The sequence below is a fragment of the Galeopterus variegatus genome, unplaced genomic scaffold (genome assembly GCF_000696425.1).
Source record: "Galeopterus variegatus unplaced genomic scaffold, G_variegatus-3.0.2 Scaffold877, whole genome shotgun sequence".
NCBI lineage: Eukaryota > Metazoa > Chordata > Mammalia > Dermoptera > Cynocephalidae > Galeopterus > Galeopterus variegatus.
In genome coordinates this window covers 267,800-289,414 of record NW_007726988.1, presented here as the reverse complement: position 1 = coordinate 289,414, position 21,615 = coordinate 267,800, and the positions used below count along the sequence as shown (strand labels likewise).

Here is a 21,615-nt window from a genome sequence, read left to right as displayed (position 1 = left end):
AGGAAGCTGGATCCTCTGCACCAGCCGCGCACGAGCCCGCATCCACCCATTGGCTCGCCCCCCGTTCTAAGACCCGCCCCTAGATTTGAAAGCTTCTTCCGGGAGCTGCTGGAAGGCCCACAGCGCGAGCCGGCAGCCCTCCGGAAACCCCGCCCACTCCCAGCGTTCATTTCGGCGCACTGGCCGCCATTGTTTGAATTTGAAAACGAAAACACTGCCGCGCTGCTCGCAGGTCCGGCTGGCCGGGCGACATTTGTAGGTGAGGAGGTCACCTGGGTGAGGTGAGGAGGTCACCCGGGTGAGGATGTGGGGAAGGAGGTGGGTGACTGCACAAATATTGGGTCTGAGGCAGAGAAACGGCTCTGGCAGTGTGGACATCTTTCCGCGGGGCCCGTGACGCTCATGAGCTTACTGTCAGGAACTAGATTGTGGAGCGATGTGGGTATTTGGGGCACCAGGAGCGCAGCGTGGATTGAGCCATACTTCCTGGGTGAGGGTTTAAATCTCGTCTCCACCGACAAGTTGCTGAGTTACGCAGGGCAATTTATTTAATCTCTCTGGGTCTCAGTTTTCTTATCTGTTAAAAGGGGTTTAATAATAGTATCTACTTCTTCCGGCTCTTGTGAAGATTAAATGATAATGTGTAAAGTTGTTAGAAACAGTGCCGGCACATAGTAGACACTAAGTGTTTACAGTCATTAATATTTTTATTATTGTTATAACTTGTTGTTGAGAAACAGGCCATTTTGCCTCACCTCGTTTCCTCAGTCCGTGAGTTGAGCAAGAGACATGGTCCCTTTTTCGGGGGAGCTCTGTAGTGGCCTTCTGTGCACTTATTTACAGGCTGCTCCTGCTGGTGCCTAGGGCTTTCCCTTCTAGGGTTTTGCAGTGCCTGGCGGAAGGGTGTAGGTGTGTCAGTGTGTCATCCCCCAGTTTAGAAGTCTTCTCCCATGTCGTTCTTCTCCCTGGTTCAGTGATTCTTGTCTGGCACAGTTCTCTAACATTCCTTGCTGAAGGACTAGTTGAAACAAGTTCATTCCTTACAGGTTAGCTTGTTTTTAATCCCTGCTTAAGGTGATCAAATTCAGGTTTGTTTTTGTCTTAAAAACAAAGTAGCATGTTTACCTAGGAGTAGTTTAGCAGTTTATCTATTTTATTAGGTGTCCAATACCCACAATTCCAAATTGCAGAATAATATAAAGGACTCATCAATTTGTTGTGAAGACTTTATGAGGCTGTATGTTGTGGACCACATTCAGAAACCTCATTCAGTAGCAGATTTTACTATTTTTCACCAATCTTCAATCATGGAGTCTCACTGAAGAGAAGATAAATAAAGAGCAACTTCCCAGTCAGGAGAGCAGCTTTTTGCAATGATAAATGATGTCTTGAACCCTGCTGTCACTAAAGATAATATCACTAAAAAAGTAGGACCTTTTTTGGGGGGCAAACTTTTCCCTAATGTTCTAGATCAGTGATTGTTTTTTACTCTAATAGGTACTCTTTTCTTAATTTTCACCCATAAATGGCATGTTTGAATTATTTCATCAAACTACATTTAAGTAATTTTCCCATTTTCATTACGTCATTGATTATATAGTAAAGACAAGTAATAAAATTGAAACTTGTTTAATTGCGTGGTTGGTTAATCCTTTAGTTTGCTGGACGTTATTGAACGTAAATGTATAAATTCCTTAGTCTTTTTGCAATTTAAGTAAAAAACCCAACAATGCTGTTGTAGTGAGTTTGGGGATTTTAGGGCTGATCAAGGTGGCAGTAGTAAAGAGGGAGCTGTATTTGGACAGGGCTTTGACAGGGTTGCTTTGCAAGAGAAGTCCGTCTCAGCATGAGACCTTACCTAGACTAGCCTGAGGGCCCACCACCCAAAGGGGGAAGAGAGCAAGGGAACTCACAGGAGAGAGAGAGGAGAATTATAGAGGGGGCTTACAGGTCCAACTGACGTTTCTCACAGCACAGTGAGGAATCTGGATCATATTACTCTGAAGGGCAGGACTAGCTTGGGGGTCTTGATAGTCCCAGGTTTTATCTATGGCTTTCATTTGCTGGGTGCAGTTTCATGGTACATGCAAACCAGGCAGGCTCTGGATTTGCTAAAAATAGGCTTATTTGGATTATATTTAAGGTAAAAATGGGTGTGTAGGAATTTGAGTTTGGTGCCCCCGCAAGCTTTTAAGCTAAGGTCCCCACCTGCTGTGAAGAAGTAAACAATGTAGGGCCAATATGCATACGCCATCTTTGGTTCATTTATGCAACATCTGTGGATGCCCATTACTACCTTCTTTTTTTTTTTTCCTTTTTTTTTTTTGTCTTTTGTCGTGTCCGGCAACGGATCGCAACCCTCAGTGTCGCGCCCGTACCGGACCGGGACCGGCAACGGGATCGCGACCCTCGGTGCTGCGCCCGCCCCTCGCTCAGCCAGTGAGCGGGAACCGGTCTGTATGTGGGATCCGAACCCTCGGCGGGAGCGCCGCCACACTCCCAAGCGGCGCACTGTAGCAGTGCGCCACTGGGCCGGCCCCATTACTACCTTCTTGAGCCAGGAACCCTAGTTTGGGAGTTACTATTCTGGATATTTTATGAGCTTGTCAAAGAACAGCATAGAGTCCTCCCTTTTCCCCTGGTATTGTACACCTAGTAGATTCTCAGTCAGTATTTGAATGTTAATATTTTTTCAGTTAAGGTTACCCTCCAGTTTACATTTAAATTTAGTGATTTGATGTTTAATTCAGTTGTAGTAGTTTACTGATGCATTATTCCATATTCAGTTTAAGACCTGTGAAATGTCCGGTACTGTTTTGGATGTGTTCACATATATTATTTCACTTTTTACTTAAATTTGGAAGAATTAAATATGCAATATTAAATTTCGAGAAATCAATTTTCCAGATAATTGAGTTTAACTCCTAAAAACTTAACTAAGTCTGTAAGTAACATTCTTCAGAAGACACTAAATAACTAAAATAACACATGATCTTACTATCTGATTTCTGAGAGAATTTCATGCAGAGTGTGAACATGTTATACTGTTTTACTTTACAGATTACCTTTACTCATGAAATCTCTTTGGATGGATCATATGAGTAAGAGGCGGTGTTCAGTATTATTTGATTCAGAATTTGTAAATATGGTTTGATCTTTTGTCTTTTCCGTAGGTCATTGTCTTGTAAATGATGTAGTCTAATGTTTTTCTTCTCTGAAATCTAGTTGTTTTGGGGAAAGTAGTGGGCTGGATTTGTAGACTTTTTAAACTGTGGGTGGCTTACATGCTGACTTACTGTCTAAAGAAGTTACTGTTATTCTTGCAGAATGGAATCTAATGTGAATCAGGATGGGTTGCCTAGGCCATCTTATGTTTTTAGTGCCGATCCAGTTGCAAGGCCTTCAGAAATAAATTTTGATGGCATTAAACTTGATCTCTCTCGTGAATTTTCCTTAGTTGCTTCAAACACTGAGGTAAGTACAAAAAAGTATTATGTTGATTATCATGATTGAGTGGAAATATTTGTGGGCATGTGTAACTGGAACAGAGATTCCCATACTTTATAGGTTTAAGGCATCCTTGTTTCTCAGTAACTTTTTCATGGAGCCCTAGGCCAAAAGAAATATGTACATTGATAGTCCTTTTCAAGTGCTGGTCTAAACAACTTAATAAGTATCTATACCCTAACCTAGTAGCCATTTGAAAAGAAACGATCTTAAATGAAAAAAATTTTTAATTTCATTATGTGATAACTACAGTTACTTACTAATGCCTTGTGGACACTGCACAGTTCTTCAAACCTTGGAATCAAATTAGACACTGCCACCCTCATTTCCTCTTCATTATTTTCATGTAGTATTTGCTTTTCATCACAACAACCACTGAAAGATCTGGTTTAGCAAAGATATGATATCAAAAGAAATAGTATGATCTAATGTTAACTTTCTTCAGCCAATAGTTCATGATGTCCAACATGTCAAATATGGTTGGGATTCCCTCAATAATGTGAAATATTCTACTATGCCTCTAGGAATTGTAGGTTTTAATTTTTAGAATAATACAGATTTTAAAACTCAGTAGTGCTTAGACTAAGAGGAAGTAAAAGTTCTTTACCACCCTACCTACTACCGCTGTAATGTTTGCTTTGTGTGTTTGTAGACCTTTTCTTATACGTTTACTTTTTGATCTGTTTATATTCTATTTGTTACATTGTAGATTGTTAATTTTGATGCCTTAGAGATATGAACTAACCTATTTTTATAAAGAATGATAGAAGGGGAAAAGGGAATTAGGGGATATAGATAAAAGAATAATACTTATTTAATACCCATGATGTGCCAGGTTCTTTTAAATACTACTTTAGCTCATTTAATCATAAATGAAGGAAGGAAGAAAAGAAGAAGGAATTCTGTGATAAGTGCCTCTTGATACGTTAATGGAAGCATACATTATACAGTTGCTGTCTGCCTTCCTTCATTTAACACAAGGTTGGCAAACAATGGTCTATTTTTGTATTGCCTGTTTTTGTCTTTGCTCACAAGCTAAGAATGATTTTTATATTTTGAATAGTTAAAGTATTTCTTGGCCGTTACTATATCTTCTTTTGTAAAGTATTTCTTCAGATCTTTTCCCCATTTAAAAAAAATAAGGTTGTCTTATTAGTGATTTGTGAGAGATCTTTATATAGTCAAGATAATATGTCCTTTATCAGATTAATGGTGTCTTGATGAGCAGACATTTTTAATTTTAAAGAAGTTCAGTTTAACTTTTTTTTTAAAGGTGTGTGTCTTCTAAGAAAGCTTTGTGTCTGTGTGTGTTTTAAGAAAGCTTTGCCTTCCTCAAGGTTGTGAAGATTTTCTCCTACATTTTCTTTTAGAAATTTTATAGTTTTTTCCAGTGGGTATATCTGTGATGCATCTTGAACTTATTTTTAGGTATAGTTGATGAAGGGATCCAGGTTGATTTTTCTTTAGCGTCAGTACATTTATCTAATTATTTTAGCATTATATATTGACAAGACTTTCCTTTCCCCATTAAATTATTTTGGTATCATTATTGATAATCAAATGACTGTATGTGTGTATCTATTTCTGGATTCTATACTCTTTTATTGACCTATTTGTCTTTATGTCAATTTCACACTGCCTATTTCTGTAGCTTTATAATGATTCTTGAAATCAGGTAGTGTGAATTCTCCAACTTTGCTATTCTTTTCTAGGAATATATCTTGGCTTTGCTAGGTCGTTTGCATATTTATAAATTTTAGAATCAATGTACCAGTTTCTACAAAATAACATATTGGGATTTTTGACTGGGACTGCATTGAATCTGTCAAATTGGAGAGAATCGATATCTTGATAGTACTGAGTCTTAATCTGTGAAGATGGTATATTTCCTCATTTATTTATTTTTAAATTTATTTCTGGCCCGATATGGGGATCCAAACCCTTGACCATGGTATTACAAGGCTGTGCTCAAACCAACTGAGCTAATTGGACAGCCCCTACTTGGATCATTTATTTAGATCTTTAATGTCTCAGCAGTATTTTGTACTTCTCAGCGTAGAGGCCTTCTATGTCTTCTGTTAAATACATTTGTAAAATTCATTTCACGTTACTTGATGCTATTGTAAATCATATTTTTCAACAGATTTATTGAGGCATGATAAGATAAACTACATACATTTGAAGTATGCAGTTTGAGTTTTGACGTATGTATACACTCATGAAACTATCACCACAATCAAAATAATTAATACATCCATAGCTCCCCCAAATTTCCTCAAGGCTCCTTGTAATCCCTTCCTCTTATTACTCCTCCAAGTAACCTCTGGTTACTATTCTGTCAGTATACATTAGTTTGCACTTTCTAGAGTTTTATATAAAGGGGTTCATATAGTATGTACTCTTTGTTTTTTGAGGGGGGTGGTTTTATTAACTCAGTATAATTATTTTGAGATTCATGCATGTTGTTTGTATTAATTCATCATTCATTTTTATCATTCATTGTATGGATATGCCACAATTTGTTTATGCATTCACTTAATGATGGACATTTGGATTGTTTACAGTTTTTGGTTATTACAAAGCTTCTGTGAACACTCATGTACAAATCTTTGTGTGGACACACTTGTATGTTTCCTTTTTTTTCTTGGTTAAATACCTAGGGGTAGAATGGCTGGATCATTTTTTAAGAAACTATCAAATTTTTCTACAGTGATTATGCCAGCAGTATATGAATGTTCCATTCCTTCATACCCTCACCAGCACTTGGTGTGGTCCATCTTTTTAATTTTAGCCATTCTAATATGTATGTATTGGTATCAAACTGGTATTTATGTTTACGCACTGACTAAAGATGTTGAATCTGTTTTCATGTGCTTGCTATTTATCTTCTTTGATGAAGTGTTTATTTAAATCTTTTGCTGATTAGAAAAAAATTTTTTTTTTATTATTGAATTTGGAGTGTTCTTTATGTATTCTGAATACATGTCCTTTATTAGATATATGCTTTACAAGTATTTTCTCCTGGTCTATGGCTTGTTCTTTAATTCCCTTGTCAGTGTTTTTGAGGAGAATTTTTTAATTTTGATGAAGTTCATTTAATCATTTTGTTCTACTATGGATTGTGCTTTTGGTATTGTATCTAAGAGGTCTGCCTGAGTCAAAGCTACAAAGATTTTTGTGTTTTCTTTTAGAATTTTTATAGTTTTAGGTTTTACATTTGGGTTTATGATCCATTTGAGTTAATTTTTTACATACAGTGTGATATGTATATCCAGGTTCTTTTGTTTATTTTTTGCATTAGAGATTCAGTTGTTCTAGCATGATTTGTTGAAAAAGCTATCCTTTCTATATTGCATTTCCATTTGTACTTTTGTCATAAATCACAAGTCCTTGTATGTGTTGGTTTATTTTTGGATGCTGTATTCTCTTCCATAGATCTATTTGTCTTTCTGCCAGTACCAAACTGTCAGTGACTGTAGCATTAAAATAAATCTTGAAAACAGGTGTTAGCCCTCCAAATTTCTTCAGATACCTCTTCTAGGTACTTTGCATTTCAATATGAATTTTGAAATGAACTTGTCAATTTCTTCAAAAAAGCCTGCTGGGATTTTGATTGGGATTGCATTGAATCTGTAGATTATTTTTGGAAGAATGACATTTTAACAAAATTGAGTCTACCAAACAATTAACCAAGTGTATCTCCATTTAATTTGGTCTTCTTTAATTTCTGTCAGCAGTGTTTTATAGTTTTCATTGTACAAGTCTTTCATATCTTTCGTTAGATTTATTTCTAAGTATTTTATAATTTTTGATGCTATTGTAAATGATGTTGCTTTTTAAAATCAATTTCTGAGTATTCCCAATATACAGAAAAACAATTGATTTTGCATATTAATCAATGTGCTACATTGCTAAACTCATTTAATACTTCTAGCAGTTACTTTTGTAAATTCCTTGGATGTTCATGTTTATGTAAATATTCATGTTTATGATTAGAGATAATTTTATTTCTTCCTTCCCAATTTGGATGCATTTTATTTCTTTTCTTCCTTCTTCCCCTCCCTCCTTCCCTTCCTTCTTCCCTCCCTTCTCTCCTTCCACTCCCGCCCCTCCCTCCCTTCACTTCCTTCTTTTCTTTCCTTTCCTTCTCTTCCTCTCTCCCTCTCTCTCTTCCCTCCTCCCTTCCTTGGCTAGAACCTCTAGTACAGTGTTGAATAGAACTGGTGAAGCAGAAATCACTGTCTTGTTGATCATCTTAGATTCAGTCTTTCACTTAATATATATACTATATATTAAGTATAATGTTAGCTGTAGATTTTTTGTAAATGTTTTTTTTATCAGTTTAAAAAAGTTTCCTTCTATTCCACTTTGCTAAGAATTCTTATGAATGGCTATTGAATTTTGTCAAATGCTTTTAAAACACCTGTAGAGATAAGTCTCTCCTCATTTATTCTTTTTTTAAATTTTTTATTTTTTTTAATTGAATCATAATTGATTATACATATTTTTGGGATTCAATGTTGACATATATTGATCAAATCAATATTACTAGTATGTATAGTGTTACAAATTGTACTTGTTATTTATGCCCCTTGTCCAATCTATCTGCCTCTCCCTCCCCACTCCCACCACTGAAAGAGTAATGGTTACTCTGTTGATTTGTTGCCTAGATGATCTGTCCAATGCTGACAGGTGTGTTCAGGTCCCTCAATATTATCATAGAGCAGCTGCTTCTTCTGTCAGTCTGGAATGGGCTTTGTGGAAAGAGACATCCTATTCTTTTCTTTGGTCTCTGCTGGTGACTCTCCTTGTGTCAATTCACTCCAGTGGCTGGTGGACCATCTGTGTGGTAGTAGTGACATCTAGCTACTTTTGTGGCAGCTGTGGTTACTGTGGTGGCTATGGTGGGCCACCCACATGGAGGTGACATTTTTGGCATGCTCCTTGGCGCTGTTGGTGTGTCTAGGGGAGGTCTGGCCCCCGACTGTATGCTTTGGGCCCCAAGGCGGTCCTCCAAGGCGCTGGTGGTGTGCCTGGTTGCGGGCAGGGGGTGTCTGGTCCCTGGCTCCACCCCAGGCCCCCATTTATTCTTTTAATGTAGTGAATTTCTCTGGTTGATTTTTGAATGCTAAACTAACCTTATATTCCTGGCTATTCTTGGTCAGGATGTATTACCCTTTTTTATGTCTTGACTAGTATTTTGTCTGGGAAATTTTGCATCAATCTTAATGTGATATATTCTGTAATTTTGTTTCTGAATATATCTTTGTCAAGATGTAGTATGAAGATTATGGCAAACTCAAAATTAGTCGAGGTGTTCTCTTTTCCTTTATTTTCTTAAAGAGTTTACGTATGATTTGTATGATTATTTCCTTAAATGTTTGAGAGAATTTACCAGTGAACTACTAGGGCATGGAGGATTTTTTTGTAGGATTATTTTGTTTGATAATGGATTGAGTTTCTTCAATAGATATGGGGTAATTCAAATTTTCTAGTTCTGGTGTTTGTTTTGTTGTGTTTTTCAAGTGATAGCTTCTTTTTTGTGTCTTTTAAAAAATAATTTAAAACATTTCTTTACAATTACTTTAAAAAATGAACTAAGCTAATTTCATTCTCAAAGAAAATAGCAAAGAGAATGTTACACAGTAAAAAAAAAATTCTGAATGCATATTGTAATTCAGCATTTTGGTTATAGAATATCTGGTTACTTGTGATTTATTCTAGAGTTATTTTTCCAATGGCTTAGAGTCCTGTTAATTGTGTTAGATATAAAGGTTAGGCTTTTAAGGAAAAAAGGCTTTTTGTAACCTTCATGTATAAATATAGGAGGTAGAGGAAATTGAATCTTTTGTGGTTTTCTATTTTTTTAAACAGATTTTTTTTTTTTTTTTTTTTTAAAGATGACCGGTAAGGTGATCTCAACCCTTGGCTTGGTGTTGTCAGCACCACACTCAGCCAGTGAGCGAACTGGCCATCCCTATATAAGGTCCGAACCCGTGGCCTTGGTGTTATCAGCACTGCACTCTACCGAGTGAGCCACGGGCCGGCCCTTTTTTAAACAGATTTGTTGATTTTTTGTTTAAACATACAATGGTTAAAAATGGAATAGTAATTGTTTGCTTAGAAATTCTGTATAATCTCAGATTATTATGTAACAATCAGCAATGTTAAAGAAAAATGATTTCTGCAAAGCCATATTCTGTATTTTTAAAATACAGTTTTTTTGTTGTTCCCTTAAGGCAAACAATTTGGAATCTAAAGATTATCTCCAGGTTTGTCTTCGAATAAGACCATTCACACAGTCAGAAAAAGAACATGAGTCTGAGGTTTGTGTTGAATTAAATTGGGTTTTACAATTTTACTTTTGTTAAGCAGGCAAAATACCATTGTCCTTATTTATTGTGGGTATGTGTTCTAGGGCTGTGTGCATATTCTAGATTCACAGACAATATTGCTGAAAGATCCTCAAAGCATCCTTGGTCGGTTAAGTGAGAAAAGCTCTGGGCAGATGGCACAGAAATTCAGTTTTTCCAAGGTAAGTACCCATGTAAAACTGAATTTTTTTTGGAGAGAAACTTAGCTTAGGCTAAATTGCTATATAATTCTATTTAATGAACTATACTTTTTGTGTTTGTGGAACTTAGATCTTAGGTACTGGTAGTTTTTCCTCAATGGCAGGTCTCAAATTTCAGGTCAGTAAATACATAATTGGAAGCAAATAAATCACTGTAAGATTCTTAAAATTCTTTTTCTCTTTTCAAAACTTAGATGAAAACTTGATTGGCTGGGTCAGATTTCTCTCTTGAAAACTTTCTGATAGTAGTTAAATTATTAAATGCATTTGTGGGAGTGGGGAATATGGTACCAGTTTAAGAATGAATCTTATAAAACCAATCTTTAAAATTTTTTTAACATGTGAGATAGGGTGAATCTCATTGTGAGAATTAACTTGAATTTTCTAAAAAGACTTGTTTTAAAAATGCTTGCTTAGGTTTTTGGCCCAGCAACTACACAGAAGGAATTCTTTCAGAGTTGTATCGTGCAGCCAGTAAAAGACCTCTTGAAAGGACAGAGTCGGCTGATTTTTACTTATGGGCTAACCAATTCAGGAAAAACATATACATTTCAAGGTAGATATTGTTTTATTTTGTCTGGAGGGGATAATGAAGTAATAGTATTCACTCAATATTTTCATAATACTTGCATGTAGTTATGTTTGCTCCATTTTTAACAGTACTAGCAAATTGTAATATGTATTTGCTGATGGTTTTTAACTCAGATTTGTATAATTCACTTGTAAAACTACTTTACCGGCATGATGGAGAATAAGCCAATGATAAAAGTTCAGAAAAAGGATTGATGTGATATAGAGAATTAAGCATGGATGACCAGGAATACACTTTCTATTTTATTTTACTTTTATACTTTGTGATTATGGGTGACTGCAAACCTAAATATTATGACCTGATCTGAATGTAAAATTTCAGATTTTGCATCAGAATAGGAAAATATAAAAGGTGAAATGTCAGTAATACAATGAAGGCCAAAGCGATGGAAAACTGAGTCATCCCTCAACTTCCCTCACTTTATTTTAGCTGTTTACTCTTGCCTATTGGTAGTATAAAAAGAGCTTTAGTAGTCCAGTAAAGTTTTCTCTTTCTTACTAGTGTGAGAGATTATAATGCAAAAATTCTTTTCTCAGGGACAGAAGAAAATATTGGCATTCTGCCTCGAACTTTGAATTTATTATTTGATAGTCTTCAGGAAAGACTATATACAAAGATGAACCTTAAACCACATAGATCCAGAGAATATTTACGGTTATCACCAGACCAAGAGAAAGAAGAAGTTGCTAGCAAAAGTGCATTGCTTCGACAAATTAAAGAGGTATGGAAGTATTTTAGTATGTAAAATATATATGTCGTGACCTTTTATAAACTATTTAGATTGTTTCAGCTTATATTGGAATCTGGTGGTGGTGGTGGTGGTTTTTACTTTTTGGGAAAAACATTTAAAGCTTGTCTGAAGACATCTCTTTTACTTATGTTGTACAAACGTCAGGAATGTTTAAACAATACAAATGTAAATGGTTCTGAAATCTTTTATGGTTGTTGTAGAACCAGCATTGTACTCTTTCTGTAATGATTTTAAAAATTATGTTTTTTAATTATGTAAGTACCATGTACCCAAAAAATTTAAACAAGAGAATGTGAGAAATAAAAAGTGAAAGTTTCTTATAATTGCATGTTTTAAAAAATCAGTTTTTAAAACCAGTTCCCCAGTGATGGACATTTGTATGGTTTCTATCTTTTGCTATTTTTTAATTTTTATTTTTGGTGGCTGGCATATGGAGATTCGAACCCTTTGATCTTGGTGGTGTAACACTGTGCTCTAACCACATGTTTCACTATTTTGAACAGTGCTTCAGTGAGGAAAGATTCTATTGCAAATATGTTTGGTTCTAATTTTTCCAAGCTTAGATCAACAGTGGATATTTAATAGTTTCTGGTCTGACAGGTGAAAAATGGTCTCATCTGGGCTTAATTTATGTTTTTTTTAAATTATAAATGAAGGGATTAGTTACATCTTAGAAATTTTCCTATGAATTGTCAGATATGTTCTTTGCCCATTTTTCTATTGTTTGACTTTTTCTTACTGATTTGTAAGAACTTATTAAAAATATTTAATGCGTTATTCTATTGGCTGCAAATTTTTCAGCTTATTATTTGCTTTCCCTCTGCCCCCATTATACTCTTCAATATTCATTTATTCAACTAGTTTTTATTAAGGCACCTACTGTGGTCCCAGGCAATGTTTTAAGTGTTGAGGACAAATGGTACTGCCCTCATGGAGACTGACAACAAATAAATATATAATATGCTGTGAGGGGGTATTGTTTTATATATGGTGATACCATAGAAATGTTTACAATTTTGTATGAAGTTATACTTACCTTTTTATTCCTCCTGTGCCTTCTGGGTTTTGTGTTATATTTTCAGACATTTATCCTATTCAAGATTGTTAAAAACTATAACAATTTTTATAAACATTTTCAAAATATTAATGGAGATTTTCTTTTTTAAGACATTTAGAAATCAGGGTTTTAAGGTAATAAGTGTGTCACTCAATAGAGTTCAATGTTCAGAACGCATGATTATGGTCTCTGAAAGTAAAATACTGAGTATTTTAAAAAAATTACAGAGGTTTGTGAGTAATTGCATAGGTAATTTATAGAGGAAATTAAAATCATTAATAGTGAACGTATTTTTGCAACAAGTTATCTGGTTAAAATGAAATATTATTTTGCCTATGAAATTATTAAAATATTTTAAAAAATGAGATATTGACTTTCATACATTGATTGTAAAATAATTCTAGAAGGCAGTTTGGCCATACTGTATTAAAAGTGAGAACTTAAAAGTTTTTCATGTCTTATCATCCAGTAATTCAGTCTTAGGTATATATATTGAGGAAATAATTAGAATGCAGAAGAAATGTATAAAGATGTTTATCATAGTATTATTTTTCCTGGCAAAATTTTGCAAATACAGTAATCTAAATGTTTCATAATGGAATAATTAGGTCATTTCATGTCTTTTCAGTTACACAACCATCAAAAGTTTATAAATTTTTAATCATAGGGAGAAAAAGTTTACACTATAATAAGTGTGGGGAAAAGAATAGAAGGGGAATATATTGAAATTTTAACAGTAATTACCTCTGGGTGGCAGGGATGATACCCGATAATATTCTTTTTAATACTTTTCTATAGTTCCTCAAGTTTTCTATTATGAGACTGTATTATTTAACTAGGAAAAAAATTAATAAACAGATCACAGCATTAAGTGGATGAAAGGTGATTTGTTTGATGACTTATTTGGATAGGTAATTAACATCTTAATTATTTAACATTAACTAAAATATATTTTAACTTTAAAAAAATCTTTTTTTTTTTAGGTTGCTATGCATAATGACAGTAATGAATCTCTTTATGGTAAGGTTTTCTTTCTCACTTATCTTTAATATGTTGATCACTTGAAATACATTTGAAAAGGTTTTAATATGTAAATCACTCCTAGTGATTTATTTCCTTAATGGTACAGTAATAACCTGGAAAATGATACCTATCTGTAAGAAGTGTCAGTCACTGTTAAATTTCGTTTGGATTAAATATCACAGACATCCCTTTCATTGCTTATAACTTTAGTATTGAATTCAAGAGGCACTCTTGGGTTTTTGTCCTTTACATTTAATTTCTTTTTGGTTCATCAGCATATTTTTAAGAAGAAAGGAAGGATAGAATAAGCCAAATTTTGGTCAATCCAAATATTATTTACATCTTGCTTTGTTCTGAAAAGCGTTTAACACACATGGTCAAAAGATTAAGGATACTTGGTTTTTCAAGTCCAGAAGTCTTTATTTGGACTTTTGTCTTATTTTTGGTCAATTACTTAATTTTATGATTGCCGTGTCTTTCTTTCTTTCTTTTGCAAGAAGTTTAACAAACTCTTTGAATATCCCAGAGTCTGAAGAATCCGTGAAAGATTGTGAACAAGCTAGCTTGGATATGGATAATAGTATAAAATTTTCTGTGTGGGTTTCTTTCTTTGAGATTTACAATGAATGTATTTATGACTTATTTGTTCCTCTATCATCTAAGCTCCAAAAGAGAAAGATGCTGCGCCTTTCCCAAGATGTAAAGGGATATTCTTTTATAAAAGGTATACTAATGAGTATGTTTATTTTCTTGCTCCAAAATTTCCTTCTAGGCTTTGTGATAGCTATAGGAAAGCAAATAGGAAATAGAAAATTTTTATACTAACTATTAATATCAGTAGAATAAGAGAAATTTGTGCTTTGGAAGTATGTTTTAGTATGTTTATTAAACTCAGATATAACAGGCTCTAATTTGGTATGTTTGCTTGAGTATTATTGATTGAATTCTTGCTGTTGGAAAAGCTGTGTTTGTTGATATTCACATTATTCTATTCTTGCTGTTGGAAAAGCTTTTGCTTGAGTATTATTGATTGAATTCTTGCTGTTGGAAAAGCTGTGTTTGTTGATATTCACATTATTCTGGTACTTTGTAACAGTGTCCAAATTTTGGAGTTATAAAATGTTGCCATGTTTTTTCATAATGTTTTTCCAATGTCTTAAAACCATTACTCAAAGTAGGAAGTACATATTAGTAACATCATTACTCAGGATCTACATATGTATATATATGCGCTTATAATATTTGCAACTCAAAAGTTTTGTGTTTAATATCTATTCTTATTATAAGGAATGCACTGTGATGTTTTCTATATTCTATTTTTATAAAATCCTGGTTGTAATTCAGTAAATTTGTTTTCCTGGTTGTAATTCAGTAAATAAATCCTGGTTGTAATTCAGTAAATTTGTTTTCATGATTCACTAATAAATTGCAATCTGCAATGTCTCATAGATGGGTAATAAAAAATAGATTTTATATGTACTGTGTTTTGTTTCTCTTTCTCTCTCTTTTTTTCTGAATGCCGAATTCTAAGGAATTGTACCTGTTTTTAATTATTCCTTTGGCAGACTCTGTGGAAGAACATTTACTTTGTGTGTTTATGTAACTTAAATACTGGAACATTGTTGTACTCTCCTCTTCTGTACCTCTTCTTTTGTGGAATATTTAATAGTTGAATTGACTCCAGCTAGGATGTTTTATTAGAAGAAAGATTTCATTATATGTTGCTGGGAAAAGATCTTCAAAGACATTACATTGTAGAACAAATCCTGTGGTTTTATAAATTGATATGTATTCTCTTTATTTTTTCAAGATTTACAATGGATTCAAGTGACTGATTCCAAAGAAGCATATAGACTTTTAAAACTAGGAATAAAGCACCAGAGTGTAGCCTTCACAAAACTGAACAACACTTCCAGTAGAAGGTGAGGAGGAAATCCTTTGAAGTTAGCCTGAAGCACCCATGGAATTCTGTACTATTTTTTTTTTTTTTTTCCTTTTTATATTTGGTGGCTGGCTGGTACAGGGATCCAAATACTGACCTTGGTGTTATCAACACCACGCTCTGTTTGCTAGCCCTCCGTGCTAATTTAAATACAACTAATTTTATATTGAAGTGAGCAGCAGGTTCTCTGATGTGTTAAATGAATTCATAGGCATTAAAAGCATTCTGTAAAGTTAAGAGCACGATATTATCAATACTATTTCTTATCCTAACCTTAGGTTTGCTACTTTGCAAGAAGTATCTGAGGTATTTTTACTTTCTTTTTGTCAATACCTAAGCTCAGTATTTTTGGAGCTGCCTATAATTGTGACCTTTTGTCTGTGTCTTTCCCACTTACCCCGTGAGTACTATATGCATACTGAGTTAGGCCATAATCTCAAGGGGTTAAGGAAGGATGTTTTTGATGGAAGGGATTGAGGGATAGGAGACAAAGGAAATAAGTTTAAGCAGTGACATATTTAAAACAGGCTTTCTGTTCAGGGAGAAAGAGCCCTGTTCCCTTACTCATTTGGGCATGGGATGATATATAATCCCAATAAACCCATATTTAGGTCAAATTTGTGCTTTGATTTAGGTATATATTTAAAGAATATTAACTGTATATAGAGCAGTTTAATGATACAATTTTTGTGAGCAAATTGAGACTTTATTATGAATGATTCCGTTAATAGAAGTTGTAGTGTCAAGAGGAGAAGGTTTAAGGGATTGGGGACTAGGCAAAAGATAAGATACGATTTTCAGTAGTTGGATATGTAGGTGACAGTAGAACACTGGGTTGAAATATCTGGCAGCTAGTTGGAAAATGCAGTGGTGTATCATAGCTAATATTAGAGTATAAATAGAGGTCAATTTAGATGTTTTTCTTTTCTATTTAGAATAGAAAATGGAGAGTTGATGGTCAAAGGGTACAAAATCTTGGACTGGAGAAATATTTTTTTCTTTTTTGAGTTCTGTTGCACAGTGTGGTAGATGTAGTTAATAACAGAGTATTGTACATTTCAAAATTGCTAAGAGTATATTTCAAATGTTCTCACCACAAAAAGTTAAGTATTTGAGGTGATGATATGATATGTTAACTAGCTTGATTTCTTTATTCCACATTGTATTTATAAGTTATATAGATTTATACAATTGTATATTGTCAATTTCCAATAAAAAAAGTTTCTCTATTTAAAAAATGAAAAGATAACATTTGATCTTTATGTATTTCTTTTAGTCACAGCATATTCACCATTAGAATATTACAAATTGAAGATTCTGAAATTTCTCGGGTAATTCGAGTCAGTGAGTAAGTTGAGCATTACTTAAGTTATTATTTTGAATTGCTTTGAAGAACTTTTAAAGTAATTTTTTTTTCTTTTTGGTTAACTTAGATTGTCTTTATGCGATCTTGCTGGTTCAGAACGAAGCGTGAAGACACAGAATGAAGGTGAAAGGTTAAGAGAGACTGGGAACATCAACACTTCTTTATTGACTCTGGGGAAGTGTATTAATGTTTTGAAGAACAGTGAAAAGTCAAAGTAAGTGTTGCTGATAGAGTTATTAACATATTAAGTGCTATGATATTTAAACTTTCAACTTTGTTGTTTTTAGAAAATTCTTTTTTTTGTTTTTTAAACTGTTTCCTATGTAATGACTGTATGGACTATGATTAAAGAACTTTAGCGATCTTAGATAAAAAGATAGGAAAAAATAAAAAGTTAGTTGATATCAGTGACTCATCAAGTAAATTCAATATTTTCCTTAGCAATTATACACCAACAGACACTTTAGACGGTAAACTTCTCACAATACTGGGTTAGCATCTAAAACCACTTTATTGTTACTAATGCATTGTGGGTGTTCTTCTAGATATGATAGAGTTTTGTATTAATTAGCATTTCATGCTTAGTAAATGTTAAATCAGTCTTCACCATTTACACTTAAGGTTTTCATGGCAACTATTTTATAATTGTTTTTTACTAGGAAACACAACCCAGTTAAATGCGATTTTTCTTTACATTTTGTCTACTGTATTATTGTTAGTATTATTATTAGTAGTAGTGGTATTTAAAGAAAACAGATAAACAGAAAGGAACTGTAATAAGCAGAAATAATCACTAACCTAAAGCTGAAGTCCACGGTAGTTGGATTAATTATTTCTTTGTAATATTTATCAGCATCCTGGCTTCATGAGATTTGTTTTAACATTTTTTTTGAAAATTTTTTCCATAGGTTTCAACAGCATGTGCCTTTCCGGGAAAGTAAACTGACTCACTATTTTCAAAGTTTTTTTAATGGTAAAGGGAAAATATGTATGATTGTCAATATCAGCCAATGTTGTTTTGCCTATGATGAAACACTCAGTGTATTGAAGTTCTCAGCCATTGCACAAAAGGTAAGTATATTCAAACTTCTGCAGAATTTGTTAAGCCTCTTATTAGAATATTAATGAATTTTCTTGAAATAAGTAATGTATTTTGTACTTACTATAAGCATAGGAAATAATTGAAAATTAAAAATGTAAATATTTGACCAAGTAGGAATACATGATAAAATATTGAAAGTTGCCCCTGCTAGGATTTTAGTTATAAGTGTTAATAATAAATGTAAGTTTTAAATTTATGAGTATTCTTGGAATGAATTGTCTACTGTGCCATCCATCTGGTTCATTTAATGCTTTTGGATAATCAGAAAGCCCACTGCTAGGAATAATGCTAAGAACTTAACCTGAGAAGGTAGATTTACCTGTTGTTTGCATGTGTAAGTAGTTTTTTTCTTATCAGAATATTCATGTAAGGATGATAATTTTTTTTTGTATGTTTGCATAGTTTTTCTTTTAACTCTGGAGTTGTCATTTGACAAATTTATAAATTTAATTATTTTCTTGTGGACAGTTCTTGCCTTTTCTGTTTTAAAAGTTACATTGAATATTTTAACAGGTTTGTGTTCCAGACACTCTAAATTCCTCTCAAGAGAAATCATTTGGACCTGTCAAATCTTCTCAACATGTATCACTAGACAGTAATTTGGATAATAAAATATTAAATGTAAAAACAGCCACCATTTCATGGGAAAATAGTCTAGAAGATCTGGTGGAAGATGATTTAGTTGAGGATCTAGAAAAAGCTGAAGAAAAACAAAATGTGGAAACTGAACTTACTGATGAAGATTTAGATAAAACATTAGAAGATAAGACTTTTGTTAGCCACAAGGAAAACCGAGTACGTATAAAGAAATCATACTTCTGTGCTTAGCTTAATATTCTGAAGGCTTCCTTTCATCCATTTCTTTCAGCAACACTGAAATTTTGTATCTCAACTGTATATTTTGAAAAATTTCAAACCTGCAGAGAGTCTAGCACAATGAACACTCATTTATCCTTCCCCTGGATTTGCCAGTTGTTACCATTTTATGAGTATGTGAATTTACGTGTTTTGGCCTGTACCATTTGAAAACAAGATGCAGACATAATGATACCTTACAACTAAATATTTCAGCATATACTTTCTGAGAACATGGGCATTTTCTTCATGATCACAAAACCATTTTCATACCCAAGAAATTTAACATTGATAGAATAATAAAACCTTTTATACCATCCATATTGAAATTTCTCCAATGGTCCCAATATGTTCTTTATAAGTATTTAGTTTTTATTTACATCCAAAGTTAACATATTGCTTTTGATTATCAGGGTTTTTTAGTCACTTTTAATTTAGTATTGACATTTTTGAAAAGTGGAGACTAGTTGTCTTGTAGAATACCCCCAATCTAGATTTGTCTGATTATTTTCTCATGATTAAGGTTTAACAATTTAGGCAAGCATATTATATAGGTGAAGTTGTAAAGTTTACCTTTGCATCACATCACATCTGATTTCTCCATTCTTGAAGTTGCTAAGTTTTGCTCACTTGGTTAAGGTACAGTATTTCAGATCTCATTATAATAAAAGTGTATCATCTGTGGGATGATACTTTGATTCCATATGAATATCTTATTCCCCAGAATCCTTTTACTCTGTGATTATAGCATATTCCACCAGACTTTTAGTTCGCAGTGTTAAGTATAAGCACTCAAATTATCTACGTAGTACCAATGATCGTGCTTCTTCAAAAACAGGAATTTATTGATCATCTTATTGTTATGGTAAATGAATAGCATTTAACCGTGGTTCTTTTAGCCTCTGTCCAAATATAGTTCATATGTGTATTTAAATTGTATTAATCCTGAAATTTAGAGTATGTTCACCTGTTCTCATTAATTGGAAATAACCACATATGTTTATATGGAATCCTTTTGCCAGAGTTCTAGGAACATTGGTAAACATTGGTGTTCACAGAGGTGCTTTAATGGTGTTGACATATCACACATCATATTATTTTTTTGGACTGTAGATGTCCAAATAAACGGATGATGTATTGGGTTAAATACTCTCATTTTAATAATTTAGTGTCCCTGAATGCCATTATTGTACCTATGTTGTTTGGAAACAAGAATGGAAGTTTTAGATGTGGTACGAGTCCCAGTTTATCTGGTCAGTATTTGATTATACCTTGTTTACTTGGGCCTCTCCTATGTAGTACTTCTCTCAGTGACAAAAGGAGCTACTAATAGTCCTGTTTTAGTTTGTTATGGTCTTATTGAAGTTGAAGTTTTTATGTAATGTTGGTTAAACGTGAAATGTTAGTAAGATTTCTGAGTTTACTGGGGAAAAATACTCAATCTATAGTTTATGGTGAATAACAGTGTAAATGTATATTTTCTTATAACACTAGATATTTTAAAATAAGAAATTCATTAAAATTTTGTCTAATATTTGACTTTTAAAAATAGAGATGATTAGATGTTACATGCTTTATTATTTTAACTAGAAGATTGGTACTATTCAAATCATTATAAAATATGTTGATATTAACATATTTACACTTAAATTTACTTAGCTAGAATAGCCAGCCAGAATTTTTTCAGCAAAACTTTATCAGATGCTAACAGTGATAAAAAATAATTATCAGAAATTATTAAAATAAACCAGTTCCCCAAGGGATTGTACTCCCAGATTTCTCTAAGTCTCTGACATTACTCCTTCAGTAGTTACTATTTATTTTTTAAACAGTTGGAAAGTATATAGTTGTTTAAAATGATGAAAGTAGTATATATATATGGTCGAATGTGAAAAAAGAAAAGTATAAAGCTGTCTTTACCACACGTTAATTGATTTTTATTATACATTATTGTTTTGTAATATGATTTTCTTTATTTTAAAATAAATTGACCGGGCCGGCCCGGTGGCGCACTGGATAGTGCGCCGCTTGGGAAGCGCGGTGGCGCTCCCGTCCGAGGGTTCGGATCCCACGTATAGACCGGTTCCCGCTCACTGGTTGAGCGAGGTGCGGGAGCAACACCGAGGCTTGCGATCCCGTTGCCGGTCCCCGGTCCGGTACGGGGGCAACACTGAGGGTTGCGATCCGTTGCCGGACACGGAAAAAAGACAAAAAAAAAAATAAAAATAAAAAAATAAAATAAATTGACCAGCTGCCAAAAAACCAAATTGATTGTGAAAAGTATGAATTATTAATATAGGTTGCCATTATTGATTATAGTAGTTTACTTTATGACAGCACCATAATTGAACCAATCCCTTAAGTTTGGCTATTGAATTGGGTTTTACTTTTTCTTTAATTAGATGTAACCACTATCACAAAACAACAACACTGCTGTGATAAGCATTTTTACAGTCAAAACACTTGACTCCATGTTACATAATTATTTTCTTAGTATAAATTCTTAGAAGAAGAATTTCAAAGTCAGAAATATCTATAGTAATATTTTTAAATATAAAGTTGAGACACTGAAGATCTGTAGCTTTGAGAGAATTTATTGATTAATTTGTTTTTGAGAAACTTTAGTCAGAAACCTTAAAGAATATCAGGCCGTTTTCTTAATGCTATATTTTATTAATCTATACTGGCCATTTTAGGTGTTAATTGATTTATTTGTTCATGATTACATTTGTGTTTTCAAAAGCTATAGAGTTCTTGTGCACCTCTGGATAGTTATAAAAGCCTAATTAAATAAGTTTATGTAGCATCTCTCTTTGACATTTTTGGAAAGTGTTTGGGTATTTGTA

The 21,615-nt window shown here is 33.5% G+C and overlaps 1 protein-coding gene across 3 annotated transcripts in view; it reads left to right on the top strand.

Annotated features, from left to right (window-relative positions):
* The first annotated feature begins 233 nt into the window (after window positions 1-233).
* KIF20B (kinesin family member 20B) overlaps window positions 234-21,615 on the top strand; it is a 75,738-nt gene continuing 54,356 nt past the window's right edge. For 2 of the 3 annotated variants that reach the window (XM_008573099.1, XM_008573100.1), the window contains exons 1-6: window positions 14,014-14,228; window positions 15,315-15,426; window positions 16,723-16,794; window positions 16,880-17,026; window positions 17,721-17,883; window positions 18,428-18,709. In XM_008573099.1, the coding sequence (XP_008571321.1) occupies window positions 14,075-14,228; window positions 15,315-15,426; window positions 16,723-16,794; window positions 16,880-17,026; window positions 17,721-17,883; window positions 18,428-18,709 (930 nt within the window). In that variant the 5' untranslated portion in view covers window positions 14,014-14,074. Of the gene's footprint in view, window positions 260-3,326; window positions 3,475-9,746; window positions 9,834-9,925; window positions 10,043-10,498; window positions 10,638-11,209; window positions 11,395-13,464; window positions 13,502-14,000; window positions 14,229-15,314; window positions 15,427-16,722; window positions 16,795-16,879; window positions 17,027-17,720; window positions 17,884-18,427; window positions 18,710-21,615 lie in introns of those variants that run through there. The other variant, XM_008573101.1, reaches the window with a different exon arrangement.